The sequence below is a fragment of the Hetaerina americana genome, unplaced genomic scaffold (assembly GCF_022747635.1).
Source record: "Hetaerina americana unplaced genomic scaffold, ioHetAmer1.1.p SCAF_1, whole genome shotgun sequence".
Classification (NCBI taxonomy): domain Eukaryota; kingdom Metazoa; phylum Arthropoda; class Insecta; order Odonata; family Calopterygidae; genus Hetaerina; species Hetaerina americana.
The window spans coordinates 84,056,811-84,082,023 of NW_027286069.1; the positions used below are offsets into that span (position 1 = coordinate 84,056,811).

The 25,213-nt window shown below is 36.7% G+C and overlaps 1 protein-coding gene across 1 annotated transcript in view; it reads left to right on the forward strand.

The window, feature by feature from the left end:
- LOC139687406 (thrombospondin type-1 domain-containing protein 7B-like) overlaps nucleotides 1-25,213 on the forward strand; it is a gene marked incomplete at its 5' end in the record, with an annotated part of 198,011 nt that overhangs the window by 133,169 nt on the left and 39,629 nt on the right. The window contains 8 exons of the mRNA XM_071584567.1: nucleotides 710-848; nucleotides 5,655-5,830; nucleotides 6,899-7,052; nucleotides 7,864-8,162; nucleotides 9,523-9,650; nucleotides 10,037-10,185; nucleotides 10,459-10,852; nucleotides 13,140-13,364. Coding sequence (XP_071440668.1) covers nucleotides 710-848; nucleotides 5,655-5,830; nucleotides 6,899-7,052; nucleotides 7,864-8,162; nucleotides 9,523-9,650; nucleotides 10,037-10,185; nucleotides 10,459-10,852; nucleotides 13,140-13,364 — 1,664 coding nt within the window. The remainder of the gene's footprint in view (nucleotides 1-709; nucleotides 849-5,654; nucleotides 5,831-6,898; nucleotides 7,053-7,863; nucleotides 8,163-9,522; nucleotides 9,651-10,036; nucleotides 10,186-10,458; nucleotides 10,853-13,139; nucleotides 13,365-25,213) is intronic.

The window sequence follows — 25,213 nt, forward strand, 5'->3', positions numbered from 1 at the left end:
ACTTCAGCTCCTCCACTGTAAACATCATGAGAACTCATTTCTCTTTTTCTCTGAACATTATGCATATTTATTCAACTGTTGTCCAAACCCACGTAAAGGCCTAATTAAACTGTTTCTCAAACACTACCCATACACTTTAGAACCATCAGAAACTGACTTTTTACTCTGCTGCAGTATATTCTCAATCTTTATTTACATATTTTATTAGAGTGATGTCATTCGCCACTTCTTTGTAAAAGTTTATTTTACAAACAAATTTATTCCTCTAAGGTCCTTATTATTGAGTACAGACCTATTTCTTCCCTACACTAACTTTCGCTTTTTGAAACTTTAACTGATTGAATTGAGCTCCCTCTCCACCTTCATTTCAAGCTCAGACACTTCCATGCCTCTGTCACTCGTTCTCAGTGAATAATTTAGTTGGTTAAAAATAAGTTAGAGTATTAAATACTTGTCATCATTTTCTGTTCTTGAAAGAGGAGATGTAAGTGTATTTCGGTTAAAATATGATAAAAAATAGAGAATAACTGGCAGGCTCAGAATCATTTTTCCTTTGGTCAAGATCCTGCTGAATCCTTGCAACATGTACATCTCATTAAGATGTAATCAACTCCTTATTTTTAAAACATGTATTTGTGTACCCCCTCTGCACATGCTTAAAGAATTTTAAAATTATTTTTAAAATATACTTGTCTGCCATTAACTTCAGCTGGTGTCTCGAAGGATCAGGAATGGAAGAAGAACCATGCTTAGTGCCCTGCCCAGCTGATTGCCACCTAGGACCTTGGAGTTCTTGGGGATCCTGCAGTACTCTGTGTGGCCCAGGAATGCAAAACCGCACAAGAGAGGTCAGTGTTTATTGCATGCAGTTTCTCTATTCAAATTAATTAAAAGATATATGTATGTATCAATGTGATTGAGCAGAGTAGCATATCTCATTGAATTTTCAATGATATCTCCTCAATATAACAAAGGAAGTAGGATTCATAATGATGAAAATATTGTAAGAGGTCTGTCTAATAAATATGCGAACTTAGACCATAAAAACTTAATTTTGCAAAGTTTGGTCTACATCAATTTTGTCCCCTTTAAAGTACTCTCCATTCATTGCTATGCACTCATTCCATCTTCTTTTCCACTATTCCCCTCATTACATTTTTGCATTTTGGGAATGGGAAAAAGTCGCAGGGGGCGAGATCTGGTGAGTAAGGATGATGATCAAGGATGGTGATTGAATTTTTCACCAGAAACTGGCTAAAAATCGATCCAGAATGTGTAGGTCAATTGTAATGGTAAAGGATCCATCCATCGCCTTGAGTTAAATTTGGTCGCACATGATGTAAGCTATATCTCGAAGAGCTTGAGAGTTATGAGGTAGAACTCAGCATTTACTGTTTGTCCTTCATCAAGAAATTCATCATGAACAACACCTTCAACATGAAAGAAAACCAGGAGCATGATTTGATTTTCAATCGGCTTTTTCTTGATTTTATGGTTTGATTTACTTCACTTGAAAATGGGTGTTTTCTTCAGAGCATTATCACCGTAAACAGCTCTCAACATTTCAGTAATTTCTTGATAACTTTTACCGCACTTCACCAAAAACTTAATGTTGATTTGTGATTTTGTCGATTTCTATTGCCGACAAACAGCAAAAACAAGGACAACAGAAACTAGCATAACTGGCACCATACACACAGCTTGACGATCTGCCAAGTGCAGACGGCTCATTGGGTCTCAGGCAACTAGTGCCACTAGTGGGTGGGGCTATAGTCCGCATCATGGCCGCTAAATTGCACCAGTTCGCACACTTATTGCACATACCACGTATTACCATTTGGATGAAAAAATGTCCATGTAAAGGCCAATTGTATTTTGAACAACTTGAACTGTAATAACATAACCTTTATTCATCATTAAAGAATTAGCCACATGTCATAATAGATTGCACCATAAATGGTGCAATTTAAATAAAACTATATCAGTGTCATGGACACACAAATTTTCTGAAGCCATGCTTGTATTCATATTCGTAAAGCATATTCTATAGCTTAGAAATTCCATTTTTTCAACGTAAGATCTTCTCCTCTCCCTTTTTTCCAATCAAAAATTTGTTCAAACACTTCCCTTTCCATTTCAGTTTTTCTTTAAGTGTGGAAAATATGAAAAAGCAACACAGTAGTCACCAGCATTTGTCAGTATGTTAGGCATTAATCACTCACCTAAATGTACGCTACCAAATCTGACCAACATTCAAGCATAGTACTCTGAAACATATCACATCTCTTTTCAATTTTTTACCCATTAATGCCCTGTAAAATTATCTCCAATGCTCCTTATAGTTGGATTAAAGTTGATTGCTCTATATGGATGGGTATTTTTCCTTGTTCACTTGTCTTTCTCCCCAGTTTTATCTTTGGACTCTTGAGCATACTGCTATCATTTGTTCCACATGATTCATTTTTCAGCATGATGTTGCAGGCTAATATCTGTAACAATGTGTATGCATTCATCATTTTGACAATAAACAATAGCATATGCTCACCAGAGTACAGTACATACAGTATTCTTATTACATAATACCAGATCAAATGCCATAGTAAATGTGGCTATGGTACTGAAAAGCACCAAATGTTAAGGAGCAATGATGATGTTCATTCTTCAATACATTATTAATTGATATTAATGTTAAAATTCAAAAATTGGTGGATATTGGTAGGGAAATGTAGCGAGAAGAAGAGTGATGACTGTGATCACAAATCACAGTTTCTGCCTAACTAAGATATGAAAGAGATCCACAAGGTCATCGAGATATTCTAACCAAAGGGAAAAATTCACTTTCAAAATGATTTTCATGTATATACATGCATTCACGTTAGTCAATACATACAAAGCATATCAGAATACATTCAAGCTAAAAGAAGCTCAAGAGGCCACCATTAAATAACTTTGTATTTCATTTTATATTAATTTCGAATCATTATACTTGATTGTGCTCACATGAGATGTACTTGGCATTATAGCTATTCATGTATTACTTTCTACTATGCTATTCATGTATTGTGCTGTAAACTAGGATTGGTGTGGAAAAAAGTCATATGTGCGTAATAATTCCGAAAAGATAAACTTAAATTACTGATATACTTATAATTTTTCTTTTCATTCAGTGTAAAATTCAAGAAATTAATTTCATAAAATACCTACACCAAATTAAACAATGTACATTAAGCATTTGGAATATTATTGTTTAATTCAATCATTTTGAAATCAATTATGCTTAAACTGAATAAAAATTGCTGATTTAAAAGGATTGAGAAAGAATTGAGGTAATAAAAAAGAATATTAATGAATACCCTTGATAAAGTCAGATGTCAGGTACCCTCAACTTGACCTCAAAATCGATAAAACACTATTTTAATACTGCCAGGTTGAATGAAAGCATGCAGGATCCATGTCATAATGTGATGCAGAAAATTATATAACTTTTGACTTCATTTGATATTTCTAAAAAAGCCAGATCAAAATAATGAACTTTTGTATGGCTAAATATTTCATTCTTCAAATTTACTTGAAATTGGGCCTTAACTTTGCCAAAGTTTAAAAATTTCCTTGTCAAACCAGACAGTGTGTCTTGATGGATTTTAGAAGTGCTTGGCTGATAAAAATGTCATTTACAAATATGGCAATCTGGCACTCTGTTGGGGTAAAATTGATTCTTTTAGGCTATACATAGTCTACATATGTACTACATGAGTGTATCTTTGAATTTGAAAAATATCCTTGGAAAATTCCATTTATAATGTGACTAGAGTACTCAATCCATTTCTGATTGGAATACGTTGGGAATATATTTTCATTCAAAAACATTACATGTGTATAAGAGGAGTAAATTCCTGCTTAAATTTTGAGGTGCTTCTTAACAAGTCTTTAATAATTTAAACTGCCATAGGAAGCACTTGACTCTTGAGTTAATTTATCGGTATTTGTAACACAGAATAAGGATAAGGATAAAATATAGGATTAAGTGATGGAGGATTTTCATCTGAATTATATTACATCCAGGGACAGTTGGATCACAAACTTCATTAATGTTTTTGCTAATCATAATAATATTATTTATTTCATTTGATTTAATAGTCAGTATTGTATTTTTGGTATTATTTAGGACAACCTCTTGAATGAAGATGCAGTTTAACTGTTTTTTATCCATCCATATAGAAAGAATTTTTCTGGCTGTAAAGGCCATTTGTATGTACAATATCATAAACTATCTCAAATCTTTCTAGAAAATCGATTACCTATGTAAAAAGAAAATTTAGTATTCATTCAAAGTCACTATATTTCAATACTAATTCGTTAATTTATCACTGAGCTGTGGAATTTAATGAAGTGAACCACTCACGCTAGTCCAGTTGTTAAAGAATGTCTTGTTTTGGCACTAGGATTTTTTGGTGACTCTATACACTACCAGTTTTCAGTGAATTTTATTCTTTTATCTCTCATAGTACTGCCTATTGCAATAAAAATGTAATTGAGTTTTATCTTTATTTTTAACCTTAAACTATATGATTTTATAGCAAGTCTTATTATGGATTACTTTTTTAATTTCTTTACTTTATGTTTTCTCTTCAGGGATAAATCCAGGATGATTGCAATGATCACTTTATAATTTCCTAGGAGGATTTGATTTATGGAAAGAATAGTTTCTTGTGTAATGGAAATAATGCAGAATTTTATTTTATGCCAACAATAACTGGTAAATAGTACTTATATTTGTAAATAATCCTATGAGGGCTATTTATGATTCAGTTAATAACAGTAACTTTCATTTGACTAATATTGCCTATGCTAATTCATAACATTTTATCTATGATTTCATTACTACACACTACATATATTAATTTATACTAACAATCCATACCTGAAAGTTATCTCAGTGACTTGTAATATACAAGTACTTGTTCCACCTAAATTACAGTCATAAACTGCATCCCTGTGGATGCAACCAGAACATCCTATGGTTTATATTACTTTTGTTCTCAGTTGAATAACTGTTTGTCGTATTTGAAACCTTGTGTGAATAATTAGATAAAATTGTCTGTTACATTACATTATTTATTTCCTTGTAAAAGGAGAAAAAATCATTTAAGTCTCTTTAACAAAGCAAACAGTTAATATTCCAGTTCTAAATTTGTGATTTCAACTTAGAAAATGATGGAAAACATGATAACATGAAAAAAATATCCCCCAATATATTATACCACTTTTTAATTTACTGATAATAGGAATGTTTAACTAACATATAAGTTTAGTCATTTTTTCATTTTCTTTATTTATTCTATTTTTGCACAATGAATGGAAAGGGTATTTAAACTCATTTTTGCTCATGTAACATGCTTTAAAATTGTTTATCAGTTAATTTTCAATAACACATTTTGCAAATTTATGGAAAGCTAAAATGCAAACTGAAAATTTTATATCGGTTAATATTAATGAAAAATTAATTTGAATTACATACATCAAATTTTCTACATAATGGCCAGTCCTAAAATAAGGATTTATAGCTGAAGAAAGGAATGCATATGAATGTACCAAATTTTTTATATTCTTTTAATAATTAAAATCTGTAATGTTTGACATACTTTATTGCTTAGATTATTCGACCAGAGATGAATGGTGGTCGTCCTTGTGGGCCAACACTTGAATGGAAAGTCTGTGACAAGCCATGCAGCCAATTCCATTGGGTAGTTGGTGGTTGGAATGATTGCCAATTAATCCCCTCTGATCGTGTTAGAGGTTGTGGCACAGGAGACCAGTTTAGAGAAGTCAGGCAAGTTCGATAATTATCTTCATCTATGGTAATTTTTTTAATAACTGATAATTGGAGAATTCAACAAAAAGATTACACACTTTATGTTTATCCTGCATGTAATTGAAAATGAGTTGATTATATGGAAGTGAAACATAGAACACAAATTCATTAGAGGATGAGTGTTGTTCATTTAGATTGAATTGTAAGCTAGTATGAATAACACTAAGAATGTAAAAACTTACTGGTTGTGGAAAACCTTTTGATAAGTGAAGTCCCTTATCTTGGTCTTTGTACGTTGCATTTTAAAATGTGCGTTTTAGTATCATGCTTGGCCTGTGCATTAGAGTATATCATTTGTGGACCATACCTATATGCTACATTTATAATTCTTTTGTCCTGTAATGGTCACTTTTGGTAATTAAAATGCCCTATACCAAACCTTTAAATTGTATATACTTTGACATGATTGATACAAACTCTATAAAGCCCATCTCCAATGACACAAAGTCTCCATTAAAAAAATAAAATAATAGCCTTGAATGACTGTTGGCAAAGTGCTCATTCAATGAACAATATTCTGATGATCTTCCCTATCCAATTGAAAAATCCAATCAATTAAGTTTTTTCAGCATCAACCAGGTTATGTTTATATCATATGAATAGAACTGTTCCATCATTAGCAATATAAGTATTAATAGTAAATTATAACTCGGTGCACTAAAAGGTAAACTACAAAAATAATTTGTCAAGTTTCAACATATGTATGTGCATTACATAGATGATCTATGTTAAAGTTCAACCACTCTCCTTATTTGGATTTTTCATATTAAGAATTTTGCTATATGCGATATATGTTCCAAAAGTTTATAGGATTTTCAGTTCCCCCTTTACTAGTAGGTAGTTGGCATAGAGTGGAATCAGCAACAAGGCTATAGTTTCACACTTATTAAGTGGCAGTTTTCAAATTTAACTAAATAGCATTATCATCAGAATTAAATACTGAAGTTCCTTACATTAAAAGTATTGCCAATAACTATTTAAGGTATACCTTAGCATTTATTTTCATCTATATATATTTCCTTACAGGTGTTTGAGAATAATACCACACAGACCTCCACTGGAGGTAGGGGATGAAATGTGTGACCCAATCATCCAACCTGCTGATGTCAATGCCTGCCATGTTGCCTGTCCTGGCCAGTGTGTCGTTAGCCCTTGGTCTGATTGGTCTGACTGCCCTAAGGTGAGCTAAATTAAATGATTCTGAAACAAAAAGGAAAAGATAGAAAAGTCATTTAAGAACTACTTTTGTAAGTATTTGAATGAAAACGAGAAGATTTGTATTCATCGTTCAGGCAAAAATACTACAAATAATGCAGTAATTGATTTAAGGGTCGAATATTCCAATCATAGAATCAAACATTTATGTTGAAAAATTCCATTTAAATTTTCAAACTCAATTTTTTAGCCCTTGATTCAACTAAATCACAATAGGTTATCTGACTACTTTGCTGTGTTCTTGTGTTTACCTAAAAATGAACTAATTCTGTAAGTTCAATTTTTCCTTATTTTTAGCCTAGGGTTTATACAAGCATTGTGCAGATTAAACATTTTTCTCTTAATAATTAAACACCTAAGAGTAAATGAGTTACCTATTTGACATGAGTGGTTTGGACACCCTCTCACCAAAAATCAGGCACAGGCTCTGAATACATTTGAATATAATATGCATACTTGATATTCACCATTTTAACATACATATGTGGAGAGATCAGTTGAAATAATCTTTCACATTAATTCTTGTCACATTTCCCAAGATCTCTAATGGTTTCCAAATTTTAAATTGCTCTTTACCTGTAATCAAGGTATGTATGTTATTTGCACAACTATCAAATATTCTATGTCATTTCATTATAAACTACTTTGGTTTTAAATATCCTGATACCCTTCAGATATAAGCGATTCCATGAAATTTATGGCAATTTAAGGTGGTGAATAAATGTGATCTCATCCACTAAAATGGCTTTTAAACAACCTACACATTTTTCCCTTAGCCATGTGATCCACATAAAGAACGGCAACGCACAAGATCCATTCTTCGAGCTCCTGTAGATTCCGCATCAATATCATTGTCACATTTGGGCTCCCACATGTCAGCAGTGCACACATGCCCTCCACTGATACAGGTGGAAACATGTGTAGAAGGAGTGAGCTGCTTCTCCCATGGATGGGTTGCTACCCCATGGGGATCATGCCTACCTCTTGGAGGGTCACCATGTGGAGAGGGAGTGCAGTCAAGGGCAGTTGTCTGCAGGAGAGGAGGCAAAGAGAATGGAAGGGCTGTTGATGACAAGTAGGTTTAATCTACTTAAAGTTTTCATAAACACCTGGGTAACCTTTGATGTTGTTTCAATAATTCACTTGAGTAAGATGTCCACAACTATAGGATTTTATTCATTAGTGGGAGTGCTTATGACTGAAAAATATTATTTCTACTTCCCATGGAGCATTTCAGCAAAAGCAACTAAATTTTTCCAGTGGATATGCCTGAAATCTGAGGTGATGCTTTTAATTTTGGATGGAAATTAGTTCTGAGGGAAGGGGGAAAGACTTGGTTTGACTTGTGATTGTAAAACTATGGCCAATGTTTGTTGAAAGGTTTTTAAGTCAGAGAGGAAGATAAAAAAGAGAGCTTGAAATTATATATTACATGTGCATGGAAAGCTTTACAATTTCTTGAGACTTTCCTATTAAATTCCACTTAGGTACTCGTAAATGCAGATGACCTATGTTTAGCTAATGAACACATCACCTGGATGTGAACCTAGAACCATACACCCAATAGCCAAGTTCTTTATCCACTATACTGGTATAGCAGAAAATGCTAACTATGAAGGTAACTTTTAAAGTGTACACTTAACTAAGGGTAAAATTCTTCTAGGTAAGGTTCCCAAATAAATGTATCCTTTTTGGTAATAGTAGTAAAATAGTAAAGTTATTTTATATACCTTTTCATGACATTAAATGCAATCATCTAACTCAATGACACTTAAACAGTAATTAAATTCAAATACCTGTTTTTTTGTATAGCTCAAAATGATTGAAAAAAGCATTGTAATCAACTGAAAGGTTGTTTTGAAAGTTAAGGATGGAGTTCACCTCCTAATAAGCTCAGAAGCCCCTCAAGAATTTAAATTTCCTCATCAATGAGAATTAGTAGGGGTACCAGTTTCTTTCCATATGCCTTCAACAATAACCCAGGAAGATCTATTAAACATAAAGTAATATTTCTTGAGTGATGCTGGAATATACAGAGTAACCTGGATTTGAACCCTAACCATAAGTTATGCATTATTATGAACCATCATTATCTCATGTCTCCCACTATCCTTGGGCTCTCCCTCTTGGATTATCATGTCATCCTATTTGCCTTGAGATTATTTCTTTGCCTTTAACTGTTTCAGTTCATTTATGTAATTCTCACCTTACTGCTAAGTCAGGTAATGCATTCCTCTTCTAGCAAAAGGTTTTGAGTTTTCAGATCTATCTCAGAATTAGCGAAATTGTTTACTCTAGTTATTCAGACACTTAAAAGTCAAAAGTAAGAATGCCAGTAGGTGCATGGCCCTCTTGTGCATTCTCTAGCAAAAGTTTGATAAACAAATAATAATAATTCATCACTCTCACATTTGAAAAACTATTCTGCATTGTAGATTTTGTGAGCTGGAAGGAGTTCGCCCAAGTCCCTCAGAGAAGTGGTGCTATGTGGATTGTCCAGTTGATTGTGAAGTAACTGCCTGGGGTCTATGGGACACATCAGAATGTCAGTGTGGATCACCAGGTATGTAAATTGACCATTTGGGTCAAAATTGGAGCTGTATTATTTTAGATTTAGAGCCTCTTGATGGTTAAAAATATTATAATTTTATTAACTTATGCCAAAAAAATATACCTATGAGTTAAGCTTTGCAAGCCAGTAATGTACATTCAGAAAGATAAAATATAATGTTTTGTACTCTAAAACGTTTTTTAAACACTCGTTTTTCTTTTAGCATTGCCTAATAGTTAATTATTTGAATTTTAAAAGATATACTAAATAGCATTATTATATCTATGCATATATTTAAGAAAATGCTGTTCTTTTTTTTAATTTACAATTTAAAGCAAAACTTATCTTGTATCTTCCATTTCGTCTTGTTAATATCCATAACAATTTCATCTCTAAAGGAGGAAAAATGACTCGGCAGAGATATATCCAAACAAATCCAAGTGAAATGGGGAGACCATGCCCAACAGAATTGGTACAAAAGAGGCCATGTCCAGCTGTGCCTTGCTATTACTGGGAAAGGGGGGAGTGGTCACAATGCAATCTTCATGTAAGTTAATTGAATCATAAAATATTGCAAAAATATCTGTATACATACCATTAAAGACATGTCCATTAATATCTGCCCATTCCATTGTTTGCATTGAAAGTTTGTAAATTCCTTAAATTTAAAAAATAATACTATGTATTCTTTCAACTCACTTTGTATATTGTCTCCTTACATTTCCAGTGGCATGTATTACATAGATGAAATAATGAAAACTTATTGCATGTATCCCTCTATAATCTTTGTATTTTCATTTGCCTTTTGTATTTTCTAAAGGGAGCCTCCTGTGGCCATGGGACCATCTCCCGAAACATTACCTGCAGGAGAGAGGGCACTTCCAAATCTTACAACAGCATTTCTGTCAGTCTGGAGCCAGATGCAAACTCAAGGTCCATTGTTGAAGACAGTTACTGCCTTCCACAGTCTCTCCCCACAACTGCTGCCACCCTGAGCACACTACCACGTACCTTGGCTGTTTCCCTTGACCTAATCAAGGAAGACTCATGCTATGTGCCCTGCCATCGGAGGAGCCATGGCAAGGGGGGTATTGGTGGCATTGGGGAGTCCAGCAATGATGGCACTGAAGTTGAAGACTGTGAGGTGTCAGAGTGGGGCAGATGGAGCCACTGTCATAGGAGTTGCAGGGAAGGAGGAGACAGTGGTTCAACTGGTAAGCCCCATTCCATTCTGGTCAAGTTGGATTTTATAAGTTTCATTGGAAAACAAATTGCCTGCCGTTGAATATCATATTTAACTTGGAAATGTCACGAATGAAGAATATAAAAGGTAGCCTCTTTCACAATAATATCCTTCAATAATTGCCCTTTCATTTCTGTTTGTCATTCTCCTTTTACCACCACCTTAAGCCCCTTCTTGATGCTTCCTCAAAATTGGGAGCTTATACCACAAGGGCTTGCAAACAAAATCAGTTTTAAGTAGAAGTCCTTGGAATATGTATACTTTTCCCCATATTTCTCCATTAAAATTAATGCACCAAAGAGTGCTATGTGCTTTATATTCTGAAATTTTAGCAGAGGTTTTATGGTAAATGGTGTGAATATTTATTTTGAACAAAGTTCATTAGAACAGTTTGACCCTCTTAATTTGGCACTGTTAGTGGCAGATGCATGATGTGTTAGTACACATGGAAAATGGAAGCAAATATCAATTACATGTGTGGTAATCATATTTACCATTACCATAGGAAGTACCATTAAGTGAAGTGAACTCCTAGGATCCCAACATCATAGGAATGCCAGGAATCCTAAGTCCGTAGGAATATAGGACATGGTGGAATCATTATGAGAGTTCCAGAGGAAACAATAGAAACTAAATATAAGAGAATTAGGGAGCTGTGGATTAGAGGAGAGTTAATCATAAAGAAGGAAATAAGGGCAAGGATAATGTAAAAGTAGTATTTGATAGAAAAATGTGCATAGAATGAAATAAGCCAATGTGAGTAATTCAGAGAAAGAAGAAATGAGATGTTAAAACGAATTTGATGGTAAGGAGAAATGACAGAGATGTAAAAATTGATGCAATATTCAAGAAGGTGAAAGAATTGTCTACATTTAAAGAAGAAAAACTTTTAGAAACATATCGTGTGGGAATAAGTACAGAGTTGCAAGAAGATGCTGGAGACTGTAAAAGGAGGAATATTCCGTGAGTAGGGAAGAGTAGGGACAATAAGAATGGACATTTGGACAGTATTTTGACAGATAAAAAAATGAATTATCAAAGGGTTAAAGATTTTCACTATAAGTGGTACTAACGAGGACTATCCCAAAAGTATTAGCACTAATTTTTTCCCGGATAGACGGATGGACGGGCGGAGGTTTCTCTGGCTGAGTTCGAGCGAGGGGAGTCTCAGGAAAGGCTGGAGGCCGGTAGCAGTTGGCTCCCAGTCTTTTTCGGAGTGCGGATCGTTCGTTTGCGAAACCTCTATAACGTGACCTCGTTACGCTCGGTCATGGACCGGTTATTGGAACAACGCTACGACATCAATTGTTACGTGAAACTGGGGAAAACTGGTAAAGAGACATAAGATGCTCATGTCAGCTAATGGTGATAACACCGTGGGAACAGCGGATGTTTTAGAGTGTCACACGTTGTTTCGGGAGGGTAGAGAAGATGTTGAAGACTTTCAGGACTCCCTTCAACCTCAAAAAGTGATAAAAATCTTGCAAGACTGAAGGTTTTGTTGGACAGGGATCGCACATTAAGTGTTCGTATGATTTATGATGAACCTGGCTTCCCTGAAAGTGATGTACATCGACTTGTGACCGAAAACATGGGCATGAGAAAGGTGTTTGCGAAGTTGGTATCACGAGTGCTCTCGGATGAACGAAAGGAAACTCGCACGAGGATCAGCCAAGAGCTTCCTGACCCTGCATCAGCCATCCTACAGCCCTGACATGTGAGTGAGCTTAGCAGTATTCCGAGCGCCACCTTCCAGAAGGCGTATGAGGCGTGGAAAACCCTCTGGCAGCGGTGTGTGGACGAACAAGGGTGCTAATTTGAAGACTTTTAAGTTAATGTTTCAATCATGGCTATAATTTATTTGATCGGCTTAGTCCTACTACTTTTGGGACAGACCTTGTACATATCTACGAGTATCAAAATGGCACCGTGTGATAGGGTATGTGGTTGGGAGTGATTACACACCAGCCATGCAACATCGAAAATTTAGTTTTTCTTAATTGTCAGTTACTATGCATACGAAGAAATTCATATGTATCATGATTACTAAGATTGCACATGCACTAAGATTTCTAAGTGAGATATACTTTTCTATGCATATGAGAGAAGTTGTAGGCAACAAGAATTCCATTAACATATAAAGTAGAATAATATTAAATGACTAGATTATTTGGAGAAGTTTTCATCAGAGAGAGAGAGAGAGAGCTCACAGCCTCTTTGCAATCGGTCGTATGCTAACCTTTCCGTCGTTTTGGCAGGTGGATACCAGACGCGGTCGCGGACGGTTTTGAGGCCGGTGAAACCTGGAGCCAACGGAGGCCCACCTCCGTCCTGCCCCACAGCACTCTGGGAAACTCGGCCATGCGCCTCGACTTCCTCCGCCCCTTGCCTCACTTACCGGTGGGCCATTCTCCCGTCATCTGAAGGCCCCAACGCCCCCGCCACCATCGTCTGCCTCCGCTCCGACGGCGTGGAAGTTGAAGGTAAGGACTGCCCGGACAAGTTGCATTACTATCTCTGGCACGGCTATCCTTTCATTTTGCCTCCACTTCGCTCTGAAGATAATTTTTTGTACAAAACGTGCATCTAAGTAATGCCACGCGGAAATTTATGACAGTATAGTTTTTCTTTCTTCCCAGGAGGGATCAGTGAAATATTTTTATAAAAATATGTGTGCATGCGTATTTGGGGTAAATCAGTACCCAGCAATACAGATACGTAATTACTAAGCAATCCAATGGAAGAATATCGGCGCTTCCAGTCCACGGTGGCTATTATATTTATTAAGGAGGCTTCGTCAAGATGTCAAGAATATGTCACTCTTAAAATTTTCTATTTTTATTCTTAAGTGAATTCTATTAAGTAACGATGATAAAAGAAGGCCTTCCCGCGTTAGTTTTTATATTAATTGATATCGAAAATCGGAGATTTTATTCATGGTTTTATGGCAGTGGGGGTCTACTACCAGAAGAATTATGGATAAAATGTGCAAAAATATATGTCGTTCTCACGCAAAAATTTATATAATGTTTGCAGCTGTATAAGGGTAGTGATGATGTCAACGTACTATCAACCCCACCCGCATTTATTTAATTGATGTTGATAAATTTTGGGGAAAGCAGGCATGGAATAGTTTCTAGAACCCTCGAACGCTATTATATGCAATTAGGACTTAAAAGAGTGCTTAAACGCATATTCACACCATGGCTGTTGACGAAATAAGCATAAATGGGAATTAATTATTTTTCACTTGTGATCATTAATTCTTGAACTAATAAGACACTTAGACTCGTGTATCCACGGTCCATTCCACTTTCAGAATAAAATACTCCGAAAATTATACCTAGGTCTTATTTTTGGACTACAATTTAACTTCGAATTACAGTTTGCCCCGCGAGGATAAAAAAAAGCCAGGATATAAATTATTATTCATTTATCGAGTCATTTCACTATTAAAAAGTTAATTTGCCTCTTACTCTCCATTTTTACCGTTTATTTGCGTTCTTAATGAACATTAACTATGTTAACAAATTAGACGGTGAATTCAGTACTGAGGATGATTTGTTTATAAGTCATCTTATCCCTTCCAAGGAGTAAAGGGTTGATGTGGTGGATCGGCTTGTGCGTTCTGAGGGCTCTTAGAGCTGTACTGGCGGGAACAATCACTGCTCCTTGCAGGTCACTTATGCTAAAGAGTTTGAAGGGTAGGAGATAGAAGAAAGGTTGCCCGTGCAGCACCTGATCTTTAGTTAGGTGATAACAAATTCAGGTCATTTAAGTGATGGCGTCACGTCAAAAAATATAACTGGAATGGCTACGGAAAACCACCTTAATTAAATATCCCATGTTACTATGATGGACATAAATCAGGGTATGAGTCCTTGCAGCTACGGGACTCGGCCAAATACGCCACGAGTCGTGTCCGGCAGCGGGAAAAACAAGACTTCTGGGGTCGCCATGTCACTAAATCATTGCAAAGCGATATCAACAGGAGCAGTATAGAACAGGATCGAGGCAATTAGATTAGGGACTTGGAATGTTAGGACGATGCGGAGGACAGGGAAATTAGAAACTAAAAGGCGGGAGATGTATGGAGGTAGGCGGGGTATGTATTTAAGAGCTGAGCGAGGTGAGATGGTAGGATGGCGGGGATTACTGGGGTGATGATTGCGTGATAATTATCTCGTAATAATGACTCGTTATAATACGAGTACGTTAATATACGGCGGAGAGGAAGAAACCTGGCGAGGAATGGCAGTAATAATGAACCAAAAAAAGAGGAGGAAAAAGCGTAATAAGCATACAGAGTCACTGATGGAATATTATTTTTAGAAGTAAAAGCTAAACCAATAAAATTTGTCATTGTTCAGGTCTAAGCTCCACCAAGCAACCTTTGGGAGGAAGAACTCGACTGATCATTTAGAAGAAAAAATTGTAGGAAGAAAGGGAACGTGGGTGTTCCTTAAACGAAACATTTGATGGTGATGGGGGATTGGAACGTGACTTTTCGCCAAGGATAGAGATGATAGTGAGGTAGGGGGCTGCGGTTCAGGAACAATGAGTATCCACGGGGAAAAAGCAATAGAGTTCTGCCGGAGACAGGGCTTAAACATAAGGAACGCTTGCTTTAAACCCCACAATAAGCGTTGGTTTACACGGGGAAAATCTGAGAATACAGAAATATATCAGTAATACTAAATTATGGTTGGGTACACATTAAGGAACAGTTTTATTAATTCTCTGTTTCCCCGGAGTGGATGCGTATTCGGGTCATTATTTCGGCGAGAGAGAAAGGGCATAAACGGAATTGAAATCGAATAACGCCGTGAGTGTAGACAAAATTCCCGTACGACTATTTAAGGGTTTAATAAAACGTTGGAGGATGTGTTTTATTGGGCAAATTTGTAGCATTTTATGAGGAAGGAACCTGACCGGAAGATTTCGTCAGATCAGAGTTAATTCCCATTCCAAAAAGTGAAAGGCAGTCATCTGTTAGGATTGCAGAACAATATTTGATTTCACTCGCATATAAATTGATTCTCAGAATCATCAATAAGAGAATGGAGGGTAGGCCAAATGATTACGTGGGGGATGGTCAGTTTGGGTTCAGTAAGGGGGGAAGCCCGCGTGATGACATAGCAGTAATGAGGTCATTAATAGAGAGGAACATGGCACGCAATGATGATGTATTTGTTTGTTTCGTACATTTAGAGCAGGCGTTCAATAGAGTGAATTGCGTGGTATTAATTAAATCAATACAGAATATTTGAGTAGATTATGGGGATAAGAGACCCTCAACCTGAGAATGTCTTAGACCCCTCGGATACGAGAGGCGAACGGATAGTCGGAAAAGGTGGTGCAAGAAAGAGGGGCACGAAGGGTTTCTCTTTTCCCCCGTGCTTTTCAACGTACGTATATATGGAGGAAATGAAAAGGTTCATAGGCAGACCCGGGGATAGGAATGAAAGCATGAGGGAAATTCCTGAAATCAGTTTGGTTAGCGGATGCTCAAGCTTAATTAGCCAATTAGCCTGAGGGATGTAAACATTGCTGAGCGCATTTGAAATTCAGTGAGATAGGTATGGGTTGGCAGTCAATGTAAAAAAATACCAAAGTTTATGTGGTTTTCGAGAAAGAGGAAGGTTAATTTAAATATTAAAATAGGAGCTCATAAACTAGAGTAGGTTGAACAGTTTACCTATCTCGGAATGTTTTGGACCAAATTGTTCAAAGTAGTAGGAAAGTAAGAAAAATAATAGCGTTAAGCAAAGAAGCTAATACAAAGAGGAGAGATTAGATGACAGAGACGTGGTGTAAGGATGTTAAGGAAAGAGCAGTCCAAACTTTGATATGGGGCGTGGTTTTGTACGGCCAGGAAACATGGTCGTTGAAGCAAGACGATAGGCGTAGATTGGAGGACTTCAAATTATGGGTTGGGAGAAGGATGAAAATGGACAGAAAAGAAAATGAACTAGGAAGTTTAAGTAGGAAGTGCCAGGCATGGCAGGGGAGGAGAGAGGGTTCTTGGTAGAAATCCAAAGGAGGCAGGAAAATTGTGGATGCACAATATATTGATTGGGAATGATGTGTCGAAGGCTGCGATAGTGGGGAGTGTTAGGCAAACGAGGAAGGGGAATAGGACAGCGATTTCGGACGAAACGAAGGGAGGAAGGAAATATGCGGAATTAGGGGTTTATTTTAGATCTGAATTTTTGGTTATGTTTTGCTAGAAGCAAGGAAACGTACCCTGTTGTCGTATCGTCATAGGATGTGTTCATCCAAAACCTACCTTAAGCGATGTTACCAATAATAAGTGATTTTATATTATGTGATCAAATTGACATAAATTACATGTTTTAAAAGAATTAGTTATTACACTGCTGGCCTGCTGAGTCCTCAGTTGAAATTGTAGTATTGTTTCCAATCATTCACGATTTTAATTATGCAAATTAGCTTTGACCTCTTTTAACGAAAATATTTTGTATTTCATTGTTATTGTGTGACTTTCGTAGTTCTTTCTCGAACCTCTTATCTATGAAGAGTATTATCTATGGAAGGAAATGCTTAGACTGGAATTTTGATGTGTCAAACCAGATGCCCTAAGTCAGTACCGTTTTTGTATACAAATGGTTGGCTAATTGAATCCTTGAACTTATTATAATTAACATTAATATGTTTCGAAGAAATCATCGACCCTGTTGAAATAATGGTGAAAAGAAAATTTGTTGATGCATAGCTTATAATCCTGAAAGCGTAAGAGAAAATGTCCATTTTTCCGAGTTTCTCGGTCTTCAGAATGTCAGATCTTATTTTAGCGTTCTCTCTGTCATTGTATTCATCGTAATATCTGTGAAAATGATAATAAGTGTGTAGGAAGATCTTTAAAACTTCGATATTAGAAAAAAAATCCTAAAATTCGGCCACTATGTCATAAAAATATCCCGTTGCTAGAGTAACTCCGATGCGTTGATTTTGTGATGCAATGAATGAATTTATTTTTTTTTAACGGTTAGAACCGAATGATATTGCACTACACTAAGTAGTACCCATTACAAGAGTAATGTTATTCTCGCACAGTCATTTTCACTATCTTTTATTGGTTTCTTAGAACGGAAATACTAATACAGCTGTGACTCTGTAATCACTTAAGTTCTTTAGAGTGGCGGAAAATTCATCAAAATAAAAATATATTTATTGATTTTTCTTTTTTTCAATTATGAAGTTGTAAGCATATTCTTTGATTTAAAAACTCAACGAATGCCAATGTCGTCTATTTTTCAACTAGAGCGTCACCCTGTAATAACATATATAAGACCATTAAAAAACGCATTGCAAAGAAGATGATTATTCAGTGAACTAAAGGTGCGTGGAAATACTCGATTTACGGACTGCTTTTCACAGATAATAGTGTTGACGGTCCCTCACTCGAACATTTCCCGTCAATCCCGTAAGTTTGAGGCAGATTGACTTCTTATACCAATTAAAACGTTAAGTTCCACGGCACACATCAAAACAGCTCGCGCATTTCCATGACGCTGTTTGCCATACCTGGGACGTCATTCAAAAGAAAACTTTTCGAGACATGACATGCAATTATACTCTTAAGAAAATCCTATACACGACTCCATTACTTTCTAAGAGAATGAATGTACTTTTTTCGACATTTTCATTTGCTTGAAAGCCGCAGAGCTCGAAATCTGATTATTTTTGGCATTCTGCTCATTTGATTTGTTGATAGGTTTTTCAAATGTGTATTTTGAACCAGAATTTCCACTGGTAGTTTTGTGACGACTTATTATATTGAATAGCCCCGCAACCGTTATTTTCCCTTTCATGATTCCATAAAATCCTTCATGCGTACAAAGCAGATCATTCTTCTTTAGCGGCCTCAGACGGTTTCAAACGGTGAAGCACGGTAAAATTGAAATAAGTAAGCTCTTTTTATCCCGTGTGTTTCCTCGCAGATCATGGAGTATACTTCCCAAATCGATAAGGGGAAAGACGGTGAAGGGAAATCTTTCTCGGCGGAGGTAGTCGAACTGCTAGCCCGGCTCGAGAGGACGTTCGTCACCTGGGGAAGGAATAAGTTCGTCAGAGGAATGACATGAAGGGAAGCGAATAAAGGGATTCAGGAGGGAGGGCGGCGGGATGGTCCTGGAGGGAGGACGGCGAAGACTAGGGAGAGAGGAGGGGGATGCGGGGAGAGCAGACAGTTGGTAGCGAGTGCGGCGGAAAGCAGGGGAGTACGAGGGCTTGCATGGATCAAAACCGTTTCGGGTGTCAAAGGCGTCTCGAAAATTCCTTTGCAGCCTTTTCACAAACGCACTCTCATTGACGGACTCATTAGAGACTCTTTAGAGAGCACGGAAAATTGGCGTTTTCTCTGCGCCGGCTTGGGATGAAGGGTTGAATGGGGAATAGAGAAAGGGGGCCGATGGAAAAGATGATGAGGAGGAAAGCCATGGCCCTCATGACAGGTTGGCTCCCGTAAAATGTTTACCACGGGGTAAACGTAAACCTATTCCATTCAGCCCGAAGCGTTAATGAGGATTAGTCTCGTGAATTTCGAAACAAGTCATTCGGGTAATATTTTGGGAATTGAATTCCTGACGTCCGCATTTCCATTCCGCAAATTCTACAGTCCGCAATTTTGGACGAGTGACTTATGCATGAAGTCAAATCGTCGCTGATTTCGCGAACTTTTCTAAATTTTCATGTTGTGCTCAATTTTTCGTGCTTCCTTGAGTCAAGTATTTAAAGCGTACATAGTAATATTTTTATCGATAGTAATGCAATTTAATATCATTCTCCATAAATAGCTCCCTGTGTCACGACCACAGGTACATAAAGAATTTTCACGCAGTTCCCAAGTATCACAGATTGAAAATCAGAATGGAAATGGAAACGTGACTTTAAATGGCCCGTATTGGGGTAGCGTGATGGAAGCAAATGGTTTTTAATATTGACAACCAATTCGCGTTTCAACGCATAGGCATTGAATATAGGAATTGGCCCCTGACATACGTCATTAATGCTGCTTTTAGCTTTCGTCAACGTTATTATCGGTAGTATATACGGCAATCATTTTGTTTTTGGGAAGGCTCATGTGACAGTCATGGGTTCCATTCCCGTCGGTTGGATGATGCCTGTTGACACCCCTGAGTAAAACTCTTTTGCGTATATTTTTAGATACCTTTCTAACAAACACAGACAGCACAAGGAAGGAACTGATATCTTAACGATAAAAATGTGCGAATTTCATACGCTGCGCGATATCAGAAATCGTATTTATTATTTTCGTTTAATGAGCCTAAAATCTACCATAAAATGCCTGCCGATTTAAAAGACAATCTGCTTTTAATGTAAAAGTATATAGTTACCGTAAACATTAACTCTCTTAATACTTTAACTGGAGTTTATATCAGTCAATAAATCGCTAACAATTTAAATCTTCAATCATGAGAATCCAGGGATGCGGTCTTAATTTGCTCCTGAGCGACATGGGCGTGTCTTCTGGGCGGTTGTCTCATCAACGATAGGAAACTATATTTAGATCTAAATAATCTTTTCCCATGCGAAGTAATCGATGATTTTGTGATTACTCACTCTCTCTAAAGGTCATGCTGTTGGTCAAAGGTTGGTGGCCTTTCTAATTATGTATTGTAACTTATTTCGTATATCCCTCAAGGATTTGGTATTGATCTTTATTTTTACGGAGGAAGCTATGGAAAAAGTTCTCTCCTCTTCAGAACTCTTTAAAAACTCGTTCTTTAATAATTAAAGATTTAAAATTATTTAATATTCTCGGCCTCGGGTACATTTTATCGAATATCTCTCGCATTGCAGTATATTTTCGTTGGAGTCGTCGTACTAGAGTTATGATTCCCGCGCTTCCAATCCGTTTTCCGTTATATTTTTAAATAAGTTTTAGGCACGTTTTAATCACCTTTATCTCGAGAGAATCAAATATATAATAGACTATGAAATAAAGTTTTTTACATCGCATTTCAGGTGCATTTGTTTCGTCTCCGAAGAAGAAATAAACCAGAATATGGTTTATCTAGCTATGGAGTAATATGATTTGGGTGACCGCGATCAATTAATACACTGTTCATGGATCACTGTCAGGAATTTTACGGGTAATCTTTTCAGGAACACCTCAAAAACCACAGAATGCGAACATTGCTGTTACGATAATCATCTGAGTATGGAAAAAATTATGTTCTTTCATCGCGTTTTTCTAATGCTAATGGTAAATATACGGTGCATTTGTCAGGACTCACCCCGTCTTTACAAAGAGTTAATCGGGTCTTCATTATTTATCTCTTCGATGTATATTTCTTGGATCTTCAGCATATATCCCTCCGATAATTTTTGGTTAACTCTCTTTTTGCGGAATATATGATTTGTGAGTCCCTCGAGGCTCAGGTAGCTTTATACATATTATTTGTTGATTTAGCAGCGATTGGAGATATGTTTATTCAATGCATAAGAAGCAACAAAATATTTTCTTCAATCCACCATCGAACCATATGGTAGTTATCAGTGGTATTTTTTGTGGATTGGTACTTCGATTTATTGACAATTCTCAGCTGTCATTTCATTCCGCATAGTTTTTTTTCATGTACCCTTGCATTCTAACGATTGTTTGCATATCCAAAGTTCAATTAGACCATATTCCTTGAGTTTTTCCTGCTAATATTATTTCAATCATGTCTCGGTCTGCTTGGAATCAGTTCCCAGATGACAAAGGTCGCATCTCAGAGGACATAAAATTTCCTGGAATCGACTTGAAATATTTAGGCCATATTTAAAGACTACTTTCGAAAGGATCCCCAACGCTCGCTGACCTTCAGTTTTGGCGATTCCTTTATTCCGTGGCGTAGGTGAAGTTTGCATTGCCCGAAGCGATCCCCGAGTTAGCCACCCAGTCAAGGACGTATCCAACATATTTCAATTATTTCAAAAGGGCGAAAAAGAAAACAAAACTGTAGCGTGGCCGATTGGCCGAACGGATTTTTAGGTGGTTATTTGTTACGGGCCTTGGAGAAAGTGCGTTTTATTAATCATACAAGTAAGGGAAGACTGAAAAAAGGCCACATAGGCAAGGCAATATAAATATGTAGCTGTGAAGTTATTTGAAGCTTTATGAAAGATTTGTTACTTGGGCCATGCTGTTATTAAAATAACTGAATGGAGCAAAGAATCGTGCACAGTTAAAAAATGTTATTATTCAATGATTGGTTTTTGTTTGTTTGATGTCCCGTTAGCGGAACTGAGAATTGTAGCGTCCCTGAACACATCAGTTACCTACTATGGCATGGTAACTGCTATTGCTTAATCTACACGAAGAACCCTTCGTACGGAGATTGACAAAAATTCCGAGTCGTGGCTGAGCAAAAATCAAGTGGTGAAAATACGTGAGAAAATTGTAACCAGGGCGGTCTCGAGACTTACAAGTTTACCATTATGTTAAATACTTGAAAAAGAGATAATGTTTGCGGAAATTTTGCAAATTCTTGGACGTTGCGCCAAGTACTAATTAGACAAATGAATATGGTGGTGAACGGAATTTAGTCTGAACTGAATAGGTCTAGGAAACACACAAGTTTTAAGCAAGGTTTGCAAAAGTTTTATTTACATGGTATCCTGAGCCTCGTAGCACCCGAGATTTTCTATCCATCCCAATTCGGATAATTTACTCCGGTACCGCGAAAATTGCCGTACACAAAAAGTGACCCGTAATATACCGCCCGGGGCTCATTCCGCCCTCTCCCTCCAGCTTCGCTGGTGCCCAAGCAGAGTGTACTTCAAGCTACATTTCCCATTCATTTCATTTTACATTCCCCCCGCCACACGCCCTTGCGGCGGCTTGCGGGGTATTATGTAGATGTAGATGTACATTTCACGTGTGTTTACTAAAAAATACATGTTTTTGGAAAGCGTGTATTTTTATCCTTAGTTCTCGAATTTTTCGGAGCTGCCGAGATTTTATATCATGATCAATCACAACCATTATTGATTTTTTAAACAAATGTCACATTAAACAGTTCACATCAGGGATATGAGTTAAACGACGCCTACCGTAACAGGGTTTAGATTCGAGACAGCACCATAATAGGCCCATTCCTCGTTCCTTAAAGATGTCGAGGCATGAAAATTAACGGGATGGCGGGCGGAAAATGTTCCACCAGATGGCCACGCCCTTGGCATATTCGCACACGCACGCAGTCACATTCGCATCCGCAATGTTCCCACCTTCCTGCTCGGTTCCCTCCCCTTCCACCTGTATTCTCCCCATCCGTCCCCCTAGTCCCAACCGCTACGCCGTCACCCCCCCCCCCTCTCCTGTGCATTCCCAACTGCTCCGACCCGTATACGTGCACAGCACCCAGGAGAGGGAATTTCAGGAACGAAAAAACCGAGCGCCTTTCGCCCAGCTAAATCCATCCACGTGTTGACAGCGAGCTCACAGAGAGAGAGAGAGAGAGAGAGAGAGGTTGGGACGTAATGAGGGGGAGCGATGGATGAAGGCAAAGAGGGGGAGAAAGAGGGAGAGAGCAGGGGAGAGAGAGAGAGAGTGAAATGGAAAGAGAGAGAGAGGAGCTCGATCTTAAACTCGCGTCAAAGAAGAGAGCTCTAGGATTTAGGTGCTAACGCGTGCAGACACCAAATTGCTCGTATAGAGGCACACACGGCAGTAATAGAATTATGTGTAGTATTTTAACCTTTGACCAGGTTAATAATGACGTTCATCGAATCGTTGAGGTGATTTTATTTATTATTTCTGACAGCTTTTCAAATTTTCGTATGGGATTTCAAATTACAAAGTCCATCTTGCTAACCGTTTTGTAGGAAAAATGTTTTTAAAAAATCAGTCTTTGATTGTTGTTCGTTCTGAATGTTTTATTATAATGGAATTAAAACTTTCTCACAATTTTTCAAATTGCAAAATTTTTCTGTAAATATAGACAAAGTTTGAAGTATTTTGTAAAAAAATGCTGTTTTCTTTTGTCATTTAATTTTCTTCCGAACACCTAATTTCCCTCAAAATAGATTCAAGTTTCACAATAATTTCAAAGCGAACCCTAAGGTAATATGAATATCTCGCTCGTGTTTTCTTAGGGAATCCATTGTGCCGAAATAAATAAAATTAATTTTTTCATGACAACTTGCGGGAATGTTGCATAAAATTTGACTTCGCGGGTTGGAGTATCCCCTTTTTGGAGAAAAACTTCTAGTTTACGGCTGGTTCAACTATTTGCCAGTATTTTCTGAGAGCCTTCTCCGCTTACAAATAACCTATAAGGGTCCTCGCTTCAGGGCGAAAGAACTCCATTCGATCCACCCTGTACAGAAATTTTCTTTTGCTGTATTTTAAGTGGCAGTTCAAATTTAAGGCACAGTTGTGAAGAAGGGCGAAGGACGGATTAGAGGGGAAGAGAAAGAGAGAGAGAGAGGGATAAAAAGAAAGGGAGCACCTTCGATTATTCAACTAAGCTCCAAGAAGTTTCAATAAATATAATCCTGCGGGGAATATAACGAGATTTCTCAAACGAGTTTTGAAATACTTTAATTAAGCAAAGAAAGAGGGAGTGGAATTTCTTCTCCGATTCCTCAAGTTTCTCTTCCAAACCACTGCCTAGTACCTGTCACTGGCTAGTTAATTTTTTTATGAAAAAAGCTGCTCTTAAAACGGATAAAGTTTCATCCGTGAAAATAGATAAAATATATTAAAAGCAATAATACGAGTATGAGTGGACAGTGAGCGGACTAAAAAAATTCAAATGAGAAAACCGATACTTTTAAAAAGACCAATTATAACTTTTACAAAGTAATATTAGTACAATAATTTAATATTTTAAATAATATACTGTTCTTAAATATTTACTAAAATTTAAACCGATACTTTTAAAAAGACCAATTATAACTTTTACAAAGTAATATTAGTACAATAATTTAATATTTTAAATAATATTCTGTTCTTAAATATTTACTAAAATTTTAGTTGAGATAAATCAAAATCCTAGTTCATTGTGTACATTTGAAATATCTTTAAAACCTATCACAATGCACACTATTACGAATATCTTTAATGTAAAAACCTATTTACTGCTTTAAGAATCGTGTAACACTTTTAATTTTAAATAAAAAACGATAATGGCTATGGACGGAATCTTAAGTACATATGAAAAACATGTGACCTTTGCGGCCTATAAAATAAATATTAAGAAATACAATTAATATCTCCTCTCCCATAGAATAATAAGATCATAAAACTCAGTGCAATTCCCACATACACTCATATAATACCTTATTTAATGTTGATTAA